The 12,786-nt window shown below is 50.2% G+C and overlaps 1 protein-coding gene across 1 annotated transcript in view; it reads right to left on the reverse strand.

The window, feature by feature from the left end:
- Nucleotides 1–12,786, reverse strand: part of myzap (myocardial zonula adherens protein) — a 139,206-nt gene that overhangs the window by 34,685 nt on the left and 91,735 nt on the right. The window contains exons 6-7 of the mRNA XM_072470719.1: nucleotides 5,710–5,823; nucleotides 1,711–1,863 (exon numbers count right to left, since the gene is read on the reverse strand). Of these exons, the coding sequence (XP_072326820.1) occupies nucleotides 1,711–1,863; nucleotides 5,710–5,823 (267 nt within the window). The remainder of the gene's footprint in view (nucleotides 1–1,710; nucleotides 1,864–5,709; nucleotides 5,824–12,786) is intronic.

A 12,786-nucleotide genomic window follows, 5' to 3' on the forward strand; every position in this document is an offset into this window, starting at 1 on the left:
TGGCGGATCCAGTGGAGGGGATGGTTGAGGTCATGCAGATCCTAAGGGAGTTTGGGGACTTCTTGGGCTATAAGCTCAACGTGGGAAAGAGTGAGCTCTTTGTGGTGCATCCGGGGGATCAGGGAAGAGGGATAGATGACCTACTGTTGAGGAGGGCGGAAAGGAGCTTTCGATACTTGGGGATCCAGGTAGCTAGGAGCTGGGGGGCACTGCACAAACTTAATTTGACGCGGCTGGTGGAACAGATGGAGGAGGACTTTAAAAGGTGGGACATGTTGCCACTCTCGCTAGCGGGCAGGGTACAGTCGATTAAAATGGTGGTCCTCCCGAGGTTTCTTTTTGTATTCCAATGCCTCCCAATTGTGATTACCAAGGCCTTTTTTAAGCGGGTAAGCAGGAGCATTATGGGATTTGTGTGGGCGAGCAAGACTCCGAGGGTAAGGAGGGGGTCCCTGGAACATAGTAGAGATAGAGGAGGGCTGGCGTTGCCGAATCTGGGTGGCTACTACTGGACAGCCAACGTGGCGATGATCCGTAAGTGGGTGATGGAGGGAGAGGGGCGGCATGGAAGAGGCTGGAGATGGCGTCCTGCAAAGGAACGAGCCTGGGGGCGCTGGTGACAGCACCGCTGCCGCTCTCGCCGACAAGGTACACCACGAGTCCGGTGGTGGCAGCAACGCTAAAGATCTGGGGGCAGTGGAGACGACATAGGGGCGCGATGGGAGCCTCGGTGTGGTCCCCGATCAGAGATAAGCATCGGTTTGTCCCAGGAAGGATGGACGGGGGGTTTCAGAGCTGGCATCGGGCAGGGATTAGAAGAATGGGGGACCTGTTCATCGATGGGACGTTTGCGAGCTTAGGGGCGCTGGAGGAGAAATTTGGACTACCCCCGGGGAATGCCTTCAGGCACATGCAAGTGAGGGCGTTTGTGAGGCGGCAGGTGAGGGAATTCCCGCTGCTCCCGGCACAGGGGATTCAAGACAGGGTGATTTCGGGCATATGGGTCGGAGAGGACAAGGTGTCGGCGATATACCAGGAGATGAAAGTAGAGGGGGAGGCTTTGGTAGAGGAGCTGAAGGGTAAATGGGAAGAGGAGCTGGGGGAGGAGATTGAGGAGGGTTTATGGGCTGATGCCCTAAGTAGGGTTAATTCCTCTGGTAGCCCGGCGAAGGATCTTGTTAGTGTGGAACGATGCGAAGCCCCCCAGTGTGGAAGCCTGGATAAATGATATGGCAGGGTTTCTCAGGTTGGAAAGAATAAAGTTTGCCCTGAGAGGGTCTGTGCAGGGGTTCTCCAGGCGGTGGCAACCGTTCCTAGACTATCTCGCGGAGCGTTAGATGGAGTTCGGTTGACAGCAGCAGCAACCCGGGGGGGGGGACATCTCTTTCTGGGGGGGGGGGGGGGAGAGAGAGGGAGGGATAGCGAAGGGGGGTTCTTTGGGAGGGCATCTGAGCAAGAAAAACATAAACGATCCGGAAAACTGATATGTACGGGAAGAATCCAATGTACAAAGTTCTGTATCGTATTGATTTGCCATGTTCATGTCTTGCTATGCGAGTTTTTCCTTCTTTTTTGTTACCGGGGGGGGGGGGGGGGGGGGGGGGGGGGTTGTTTATATGGTTGAAAATTCTGTTAAAAATTCTTAATAAATACATATATATTTTTTTAAACCTCACTACATGTGCAGCGATGCCTCCGAGCATTGATTACCTTAAGTTTCAGGATCTGATTTTCAGCTTGCGCACTCTGTATCTGCTGCTCCTTCTCTTTCATTTGCTCCAGTGACTGGTGATATGTCTTTCGGAGTTCTTCCATTTCCTCCCTTCTCTTGTTGGCATCTGCTGCTGAATCTAAGAGAGATTTCTGGAAAAAAAAAAACAACGTGCGCAGTCACACATCCTGTTCCGCTGTGTACTTTGGAAGCACATGCCAACCAGGAGTTCCGGAACAACTGCTTTGACAGTTAGTCAAAAACACCGATTACATGTAAATAATTAAAACCGTGATGATATGTAATATAAAACATGACGCCAATGAAACACGTAAATAGTTAGGGGGAGAGGGGGGTATATTCAATATTGAGATTGGGGTGGCAGGGAGGAGGGCTACTCTTGCTATCATATGTAAATGTATGGTCTTTTCGTAAACTTTGTAAAAAAAAAAAAAAAAAAATATTTTAAAAAATACACCGATTACAAGAGCACACCGTTTGTTTCTTCATACCTGACTTACGTATTTTAATGATGCTTTGAAAGAGCTGCGCTGTAGTGTGAGGATCATCCAGTGCCCGGGGCACCGATGCAGGTCTGACTGGACTGGCACATAAACATTTGATAAATTCTGGGAGTTGCAGGTTTCTGCTGCCACTGCGATATTACGCGGAACAACTTATGAACATCTGATTCCATTCTTTTAGAGTATCAAAATTGATAAATCCACATATCCATCGAGTCTTTCTTTACTATTAAATATCTACACTTTTCAAATCTAAGATTGCTCTCATTGTGGGATGGAAACTTTAAACTGTGGTTTCTGGTGACTTTCTGCAATGATGTAAACAGGCAAGATCAAATAATTCTGCTGGTTTATCGCTAATTATATTTAGTGCCACTGGGAAGTGAGGAACAATGTAAAAGGACAGTCACTTCCCTATTTTTGGCGTTAGATGTGATTGTCACTGGCAAGGCCAGCATTTGTTGTCCATCCTTAATTACCCGGAAACCAAGGAGGTTGCTCGGACATTTCAGAGAACAGTTAAGAGACACAAGAGTAACATGTGGGCCAGGCTGGATAAGCACAGCAGATTCCCTTCCCTAAAGGATGTTAATGAACCAGATGGGTTTTTATGACAATCAATGATAGTTTTGTGGCCTTTACTGAGCTAGGCTTTACACTCCAGGACTTATTAATTGAATTTTACTGCCACCAGTTGGGGTGGCAGGGTGCCGCAGTTACGCTGTACTGTTTCCTCACGGCACTGAAGACCCAGGTTCGATCCCGGACCCGGGTGACTGCCCTTGTGGAGGTTGCACATTCTCCCAGTGTCTGCATGGGTCTCACCCCCACAAAGCCAAAAATGTGCAGCGGAAGTAGATTGGCCATACCTTTTTATTAAAACAGTAAAATAACTAGATTGGCCACGCTAAATTGCCCCTTAATTGGAAACAAAATTAATTGGGTACTCTAAATTTATTTAAAAAAAGAATTCCACCAATTGGCATGGTGGGATTTGAACCCATGTCCCCAGAACATTAGCCTGGACTTCTGTATTACTAGTTCATGATAGTCCCACTATGCCACCATCTCCCCCACCTCTAGCACCCATTTGACACTATTGCACAAAGTCAAAATCTACCCCACTATTGCCCGAACCTTCAGCGCCATCTGAAGAGTTAGCGGGGAACACATTCCGAAGCCAACAGGCCCGGTTTCGCGTTAATTGGCAGAAGCCATCACTGGCAGGAAGTCCCACCTTGGAAGGATGCCAACCAATCTGAATTGGGGGGGTTGGAACATGAAATTCCGGCTGATATTTCATTTCTACCCCCTGCTGTCTCCTGGGGTTTTGAAGTTTATTCAAATGTGCTTTCAATCTAGCATTTAAAACTTCTCGCTGCCTTACGGCAGGATATCGCAGGTCCCCAGAGCTATTGATAAAAATTGCACAACTTCAGCCTCCTGTTTTGGGATTCCCTTTGACAAATCACAAGCAAGTACACCCCAGGGGCTATGGTAAATGAATAAAACAGATGTTTTGCATCTGTCTTTGCTATAGGGAACTTATCAGAAATAGCTGGGATCAAGGAAATGGAAGGAAGGGAGAAACTAAGGACAATTACAATTATAAGAGAAGTGGTATTGAACAAATTGCTGGGTCCGGCTGACAAATCCCCTGGTTCGGACGGACTTCACCGAAGGTCTTGAGATAGTCGATGCATTGGTTTTAATTTTCCAAAATTCCGTGGATTCAGGGAAGTTCCATTACATTGGAAGATAGCAAATGTAACTTCTTTATTCAAAAAGGGAGGGAGACAGAAAGCAGTAAACTATAGGCCAGTTCACCTAACATCTGTCACTGGGAAAATGTTAGAAACCATTATTAAAGATGCTGTCGCAGGGCACTTGGAAACATTCACGGCAATCAGGCAGAGTCAACATGGTATTGTGAAAGGGAAATCGTGTTCAACCAATTTACTGCAGTACTTTGAAGAGGTCCCATGTGCTGTGGATAAAGGGGATATGGTAGATGTCCTGTACTTGGATTTCCAGGCGGCATTTGATAAGGTGGTGCATCAAGGTTATTATGGAAAGTAAAAGCTCATGGGGGTAACATATTTGATTGAAGATTGACTAGCTAACAGGAAAGGGTTGGCAGAAATGGGTGATTTTCTGGTTGCCAGGATGTGGGAGTAGTGTACCATAGAGATCAGTGCTCCAGTCTCAGCTTTTTACAATTCACATAATGACTTGGATGAAGGGATTGAAGGTGTGATTAGTAAATTTGCTGATGTCACAAAGATAGGTAGACAAGCAAATTATGAAAAGGACGTAAGGGGGCTACAAAGGGACAGAGATAAGTTAAATAAATGAGCAAAAATCTGGCAAATAGAGTATAATGTGGGCGCAATTGTCCATTTTAGCAAGAGGAATAACAAGATTACTAAGTGGCGAGAGATTCCAGAGCTCCGAGGTGCATAGAGATCTGGGTGCCCTAGTGCATGAAACACAAAAGGTTGGTATACAGATATTGCAAGTAATTAGGAAAGCTGATGGAATGCTATCATTTATTGTGAGGGAATTGCTCACAAAAATTGGACGGTTATGCTGGGCATTAGTGAGATCACTTCTGGAGTATTGTGTACAGTATTGATCCCATTTTAAAAAAAAAATATTTTTAAAAAATAGATTTTAGAGTACCCAATTCATTTTATTTCCAATTAAGGGGCCATTTTTAGCGTGGCCAATCCCTCCACATCTTTGGGTTGTGGGGGCGATAACTCAGGCAAACACAAAGAGAATGTGCAAACTCCACAAGGACAGTGACCCAGAGCCGGGGTCGAAGCTGGGACCGCGGCACCGTGAGGCAGCAGTGCTAACCACTGCGCCACCGTGCTGCCCCTTGATCCCATTTTCTAAGGAAAGATGCAAGTGCATTAGAAACAGTTGAGAGAAGGTTTACTATACTAGATTAATAGGAATGGGCGGATTGCCATATGAGGAAAGGTTGGAGAGGTTAGGTTTATATCCATTAGAGTTTAGCAAAGAGTAAAAAGGTGACTTGACTGAAACATTTAAAGGGTTGATGTGGAGAGGGTGTTTCACCTCATCAGAGAATCTAGAACCGGGGGTCACTGTTTAAAAATAAGGGGTCGCTCATTTAAGACCGAGATGAGGAGAAACGTTTGTTCAGAGGGTTATGGAACTCTCTTCCTCAAAAGGCAGTGGAAGCCGAGCCTTTTAATATTTTTGAGACAGAGCTGGATTAACAAGGGGGTGAAAGGTTATCGGGGGTAGGCAGGAAGGTGGGGCTGGGGTTACAATCAGGTCAGCCGTGATCTTATTGAATGGTGGAGCAGGCTCGAGGGGCCGAGTGGCCTACTCCTGTTCCTAATCCATATGTTCACATGTAGGTTATCTATTACATCACATCTAAAAAAACATGCTGCAGCGCTACACTGCTGCCGAAACAGAGGTGATTAATTTCTCTACCTGCATGTCAATCGTCTGAGTTGTCAGGGATCTGTTCATCTTACTGTACTGCTCGAGGGCGGAGGAATTGTTCCTCACCTCTTTCTGCAGGGACTCCTGCTGCACCTCAGAATTCTGAAATAGAACGAAAGGGAGAGTTACGCTCCATCAGGCTTTGGCCAGACGCTTTTGCAGCTGAACATCTTCTGCGGATTCCTTTTGTGAAAATATTTAATCGAATCATTTCAAAATCACCAGGTTATTTAGGGGAGCATACAAACCCATTATGGAAATTGGATCGGGTTTAGTTATACAAAAGAAGTGCAAAGATGTACTATGGAGGCAGCAAGGGACAGTAGATCATTCAGTCCCTCGAGCCTGCACCACTATTCAGTTAGATCATGACGGATCAATACCTCAGTAATATCTACCTGCACTTTCACCGCCCTTAAATAACAAAAGGTTCATTTTGAAAGTTCTACTGTTCTCATATCCACAGCCCTATGAGGAAAGAGAACTCCTGTTTTCCACTAACCTGTGTAGCCGGGGAGGTGGGTGGGGGTTGTTTCTGTTTATTCGTTCACAGGGTATGTGTGTCGCTGGTAAGACCAGCATTATTGCCCTTCCCTAATTGCCCTCGAGAAAGCGGTGCTAAACCATCTTCTGAACTGTTGCAGTCCATGTAGTGCAGGTACAGTGCTGTTAGGCAGTTCCAGGCTTTTTTCCCAGCAATGATGAAGGAGTGGCGATATAGAAACATAGAAAATAGGAGCAGGAGGAGACCATTCGGCCCTTCAAGCCTGCTCCACCATTCATTATGATCACGGCTGATCATCCAACTCAACAACCTAATCTCGCTTTCCCCCCATATCCTTTGATCCCCTTCGTCATAACTGCTACATCTAAGTGCAATTCTCCCTCTCCAATGCGCCACATTCCAGACGGCGAGGTTCACTTGTGCTTTTAAAAACTGTGAAACAGACGCCATGGCTGCTGAGCGAGGGAGGGGACGGAACATGTCCTTTTGCCAGGGCTAGGGGGAGTAGCAGAGGTGGACAGGAGGTGGGCTGTGGGATCGGAGTGAATGGGTACGGAACACCATTGCCACAGCCTACAAGGCAGCCGTGTGGCTGCGCACACCACTGACTACCCACTGTGAACTTGGGGCCATGGGTCATATGGGTGTCCCCCAGGCCACCCACCTAGTTGCCCTCTGGCCCCAGCCAGCCCTTCAACCGCATGGGCGCGCTCCAGCGCCACCTTGTTAGAACAAAGAACAATACAGCACAGGAACAGGCCCTTCGGCCCGCTAAGCCTGTACTGGTCATGATATCAACCTTTGCCAAAACCCTCAACACTTCCTAGCGCTGTATCCCGCTATACCCATCTTATCCATGTGTTTGTCAAGGTGCCTTTTGAATGCCGTTAATTATTCTGCTTCCACAACCTCCCCTGGCAACGCGTTCCAGCACTCACCACCCTCTACGTAAAAATCCTGCCTCGCACATCTCCTCGAAACATTGACCCACGGACCTTAAACCTATGCCCCTGGTGACTGACCCTCCACCCTGGGAAAGTGTGTCTGTCCATCCAGTCTATCCATGCCCCTCATAATGTTGTAGATCTCTATCAGGTCACCCCTCAACCTCCCTCTTTCTAATGAAATGAAAACAGTCCGAGTCTATTCAGCCTCTCCACATAGCCAACACCCTCCAGACCAGGCAACATCCTGGAAAACCTCCTCTGCGCCCTCTCCAAAGCCTCCACAGCCTTCTGGTAATGTGGCGACCAGAATTGTGCGCAATATTCCAAGTGCGTCCATACCAAGGTTCTATACAACTGTAGCATGACTTACCAGTTTTTATACTGGCTGGGATGGTGTGTGTGGGGAGTGAAGTGAAATGAAAATCAGTATATGTTTATATGCGGCTGCAGCTTGTCGGCCTCCTGAGTGCCAATCGCAGGTCCGGCACCCTTTCTCATGGGAATAGATTGTGTTCCACATGGCACTGGTGCTAGCCCCTCAACGGTCGCTGAATCGGTCCAGTTGCAGCGCCAGTTTTACTGTCATGGAAGTCCACAAATCCTGCCCCGGCACCAACTGAGAACCCAGCCAACAATGTTTTGGCCACAACTACTTTCTGTGGTAACGTATTCCACAGGCCAACCACTCTCTGGGTGACAAAACTTCTCCTCATCTCTAGATATAGAATAAAACATACTCCTTATAGTGCAGAAGGAGGCCATTTGGCCCATCGATTCTGCACCGACCCCCGAAAGAGCATCCCACCTAGACCCACTCCCCCGCCCCATCACTGTAACCATTGGGCACCAAGGGGCAATTTGGCGGGGCCAATCCACCTAACCTGCACATCTTTGGACTGTGCGAGGAAACCCGAGCACCCGGAGGAAACCAAGCAGACAAGGAAAGAAGGTGCAAACTCCACACATACAGGCACCCAAGGCCGGAATTGAACCCAGGTACGCGCTGTGAGGCAGCAGCGATAATCACTGTGGCACCGTACTGTTCATAGTTCCAAAGAAGTCCAAAAATATGCAGGTTAGGTGGACTGGTCATGATCAATGCATGGGGGTAGGGGTAAAGGGTTGGGGATTGGGCCGAGGTAGAATGCTCTTTCAGAGAGCTGAATGGCCTCCTCCTGCACTGGAGGGATTCTATGGATTCTTCTATGGAGTTTCAAATCAAAATGGTGTGTGACGGGAGTTGATGCAATTTGTCCTTCTAGATGGGTGAGAGATTCTGGGGTGGAGGGGAAATTCTGTCAAAGAATCATTTGACTGGGCGGCACAGTGGGTTAGCATTGCTGCCTCACGGTGCCGAGGTCCCAGGTTCGATCCCGGCTCTGGGTCACTGTCCACGCAGAGTTTGCACATTCTCCCCGTGTTTGCGTGGGTTTCGCCCCCACAACCCAAAAAGATGTGCAGGGTAGGTGGGCTGGCCAGGCTAAATTACCCTTTAATTGGAAAAATTAAAACAAATACTGACTCAGCACCATTACTGCAGGTTTTAATCCAATTTGCTGCTCAATTGGCCATTAGTTACAATGCACCAGAGTTCCAGGATGGTGGATTATTGGACGAATCCGGTCTCAATCTGCTCAGTAGCCTGGATCAGCACTCACGAGCCGAGCCATTTATATCATTGCTGACTAATCACCTTGGTGAACAAAGACACTGGGCTGTGAACTAATTTCTCCCTAGTGTGTAAACCTACACTCAAAAGCCTGGAGAAAAATGTCCAAAAAGCTTTAGCAACTGAAATACCAGACAAATCCAGCAGGTGGCACTCGATTCCCATCAAGCTGAGCACCATCGCTCACCGAAGTGCATTCATGTGGTCCACCATTGCAGTCAGCAATCGTATTAATGAGGTGTTTCAAGGCCGAGACGTCTATCACTTCTCTCACATCCTTTATCTTTGGCTACCGGTGCAAATCCAAACTAACAAATCAACATTACAGCCCACCTGTCTCCATAATTTTGAGCCAGGTATGATGATGGGACATTTCACCTGGGAGAACCTTGGCACTCCATTAACTCCACAGGACTGGCATCACTCATTAATCCGGGCACCCAGTTATGTCCAGCTGTTGCTTACTCTGTGATCAGAAACTGGCCGTGGAAGTCAATATGAAAGGAATCAACTTCAATACCATAATTTCAATTTAAAATGCTCTCCCACGTATATTCTACCTCAAAGATAAAAGTAAGTTACTGTAGACGCTGGAATCGGAAACAAAAACACAAAATCCTGCATAACATTGCACAGCAGGGGGGCGACATGCTGGAGGAGGATGAAGAACACAGGCATCTGACAAGGAGGATGGGCAAGTCAAGCCTCGCATGGAACCCAGGTTGGCGCAGCTGGATGCCCAACATGTGCTCCAGGGCCACCACACACGGGACACCTCATCACCTCCAGATTTGCTAACTAAGAGGCTTGGCAAGCGGCAGCTCTGCGACCCTGCCTCACCTCTCCCACCTCTCCAAACGTTACCCCCCACCTCCAAGTGGTGCTCCATCCCCATAACCATTCAAATCTTTCCCTGCCCCTCCTCCATTCATTCCGTCACACCACATTAACTCCTCCTTTCCCTCCGAGGGTCCTGCCAGCATCACTACAGGGTGTTGGCCCTGGCCAGGCAGCATCTTTTTTAAAAAACTGTATTTTTAAAAATTAAATTTAGAGTACCCTATTCATTTCTTTCCAATTAAGGGGCAATTTAGTGTGGCCAATCCACTTAGCCTGCACATCTTTGGGTTGTGGGGGTGAGACCCACGCATACACGGGGAGAATGTGCAAACTCCACACAGACAGTGACCCAGAACCAGGATCGAACCTGGGACCTCGGCACCGTGAGGCAGCAATGCTAACCACTGTGCCACTGTGCTGTCCTGGGCAGGCAGTATCAGCAGGTCTTGTCCAGGGTAGGGAGGATGATGATGACTCGCTGTGGGATGAGCTCTGATGCCCCACATCATTTGACAAAGTCTGACTCCTGCCTTCATGACCACCTTCCACTGTCCGCCCGGGTGATCCCTGCATGCGTGCTGGCTATTCCATCTCACAGGCCCTTATATTCTTTGGGGTTCTGGGGACGTGGGCACGTTTATGGAGTTAGTACGCAATTGATGTGATATTCACTGGGTATGCGGTTCTACAATTCCACAATTCCGGCCCCATTTCCCGCCGCCTTGAGGGTAACCCCAAGTGGAGTGTTCGATTATCCTAGGGGCGGTTCCCCATGCCATCCTCCAAACCCCCCCCCACTCCCCGGGTACACCCTCTACACCCAGCCCAGCCCATCCCTCACACCTTCAGAGCGAGGCAGGTCGGAATGTTGGTGAAAAGCACCGGGTGTCCAGCACCTCCCCTGCAGGAGGCACTGGCATGGGCCCTATCACTTCTTCCTCCCTCAGTGTGCACTATAGCCCCCAGGCTATTCCATGGGATGGAAGTGAGGCCTGAGTGAGCTACGGAGGCTCTACCGTCACCTGACACTGCCAGTCCTGGAATCCCACTCCCGTCTCAACCAAAGTCTCGTTACCCTGGAGCATAGAGACTGGGCCAGGCCCCTCAGCAAGTGAATCATGTCCCTCTGCACCCTGTTGTGACTGGTCCATGTCAGTCAGCGCTCGGCCAATGCTCTCGATGCCCTCAGCCATGATCCTTTGTATCTAGCTGAGGGAGAAGGGGGACTCATCTGCTGTAGGGACATCATTTTGCATTCCGGGCTCACTTGGTTGTCAGATGCCGATCCCTGGCTCAAAGATAGCCCTCTCCTGTACCTCCCCGGATAACGCCATTACCCTCTGCTTGGCGGGGATAAGAGCCCGGTGGCCCGGGAACACCCCCTCCGGGCTTTGCCAGCTCTCTTCTGTTTTGGGCTCTCTTTTCCTAGGGGGACACAAAGGCGAGACACATGGACACGGGTCTGCAGCTGGTGGTATGTGTGGGCAAGGCACCTGGCCAAAGAGGACAATGCAGGTTTTGGGGTTTGGTGCTGGGTGGGATGTGAAGGAGATGCAAGCAGGCGGGTTTGATTGGCCTCTATGGCAGTGGGGGGGGGGGGGTGACGTGAGGAGTGAGGGGCAAGAGTGATGCCAGGGGAGCAGAGGTGGTGACTCACCCGAGCTGCTCTAAGGATGTGGTTCTTCTTGCGGCACTGCATGCCAGTCCGCCCGATGAGTGCCTCAGCCACCTCCGCCCAGGTCGGCCTCAAGACCGATAGCGGTAGCCTCCTGCACACACTGGGGAAGAGGTGTCCTGCCTCTCCTTCACTGCATTCAGTTCCGTGAAGTGTAGTGCTGCTCTTCGTGGAGCCATCGTCTTGGCTGGAATGAGAGTGTTTGGGGAGTGGAGTGCTTGTAAGCAGCTCCAGCTTGTTAAACTCCCAGCCCCGATTCTGGCCCCAGCGAATCCAATGCTGTCGGGAATGAGAATTGCTCCCGATTCACATGGGCAGAGTGCTGGCCCATTATCATGTCCTGAACTGCTCCGGAAATAGCACCTCCAACGGAACTGCAAACTGCAAGTAGTTCAGTCCCGGTGTCAACACTTCGGCTGAGATTCTCCGACTTTGCGCCGGTTCGGAGAATCGCAGGGGGGGGGGGGGGCAAGTGAATCACGCCACGGTGCCCCAACGCCGGCCCGCCAATTCGCTGGCGCTGATTCTCGGGCACCCGTGGGATCGCCGTCGCGCCAGCTGGGGGCCGTTGAAAACGCCCCCCGGCGATTCTCTGGGCCTCGACAGGCCGGGTGCCCGCCGAGTTCCGCCGGCGTGGGTTACATTTGGTCCCACCTGGCGGGACCTTGGAGTTCTGGCTGCAGTGGCCATCCTGGTGGGGGGCGGGGGGATCCGACTCCGGGGGGGGGGGGGTGTGGGTCTCCACGGTGGCCTGGCCCGCGATCGGTGCCTACCGATTGGCGGGCAGGCTAGTTCCATGGGGGGCCTATGTTCCTCCGCGCCGAGCCTCTGTGGGGCTCCGCCAAATTGCCCGGGGGCCAGCGTGGAGACGGGAACCCACGCGCATGCGTGGACCCGCGCCGGCCGTGGCGCACATGTGCGAACTCACGCCGGCCGTGGCGCGCATGCGCGGATCCGCGCCGTCTTCCGAGCGCCGGAGCAGCCGACACCCATCCGGCGCCGCACTAGCCCCCTAGGAAGAGGTGAATACCCGGCCTGGCGGCCCGTTGACGCCGGAGTGGCTCGCGCCGCTTTTCACACTGCCGTCAGAACATGGCAGCGGGATCAGAGAATCCCAGCCTTCGTCTCCCAAACAGAGAATTTCGCCCAAAGTATGTTTAAGTTTAAGACATGGCAGGCGAGGTCAACCGAGTGGAATGTGTGACCTGTTATATGTGGGAACTCAAGGATGATACCAGCACCCTGATGCAGGTAGGGCAGTGGATGTTGTCTATATGGACTTCAGTAAGGCCTTTGATAAGGTCCCTCATGGTAGATTAGTACAAAAGGTGAAGTCACACATGATCAGGGATGAGCTGGCAAGGTGGATACAGAACTGGCTAGGTCATAGAAGGCAGAGAGTAGCAATGGAAGGATGCTTTTCTAATTG

Source organism: Scyliorhinus torazame, chromosome 12 (genome assembly GCF_047496885.1).
Source record: "Scyliorhinus torazame isolate Kashiwa2021f chromosome 12, sScyTor2.1, whole genome shotgun sequence".
NCBI lineage: Eukaryota > Metazoa > Chordata > Chondrichthyes > Carcharhiniformes > Scyliorhinidae > Scyliorhinus > Scyliorhinus torazame.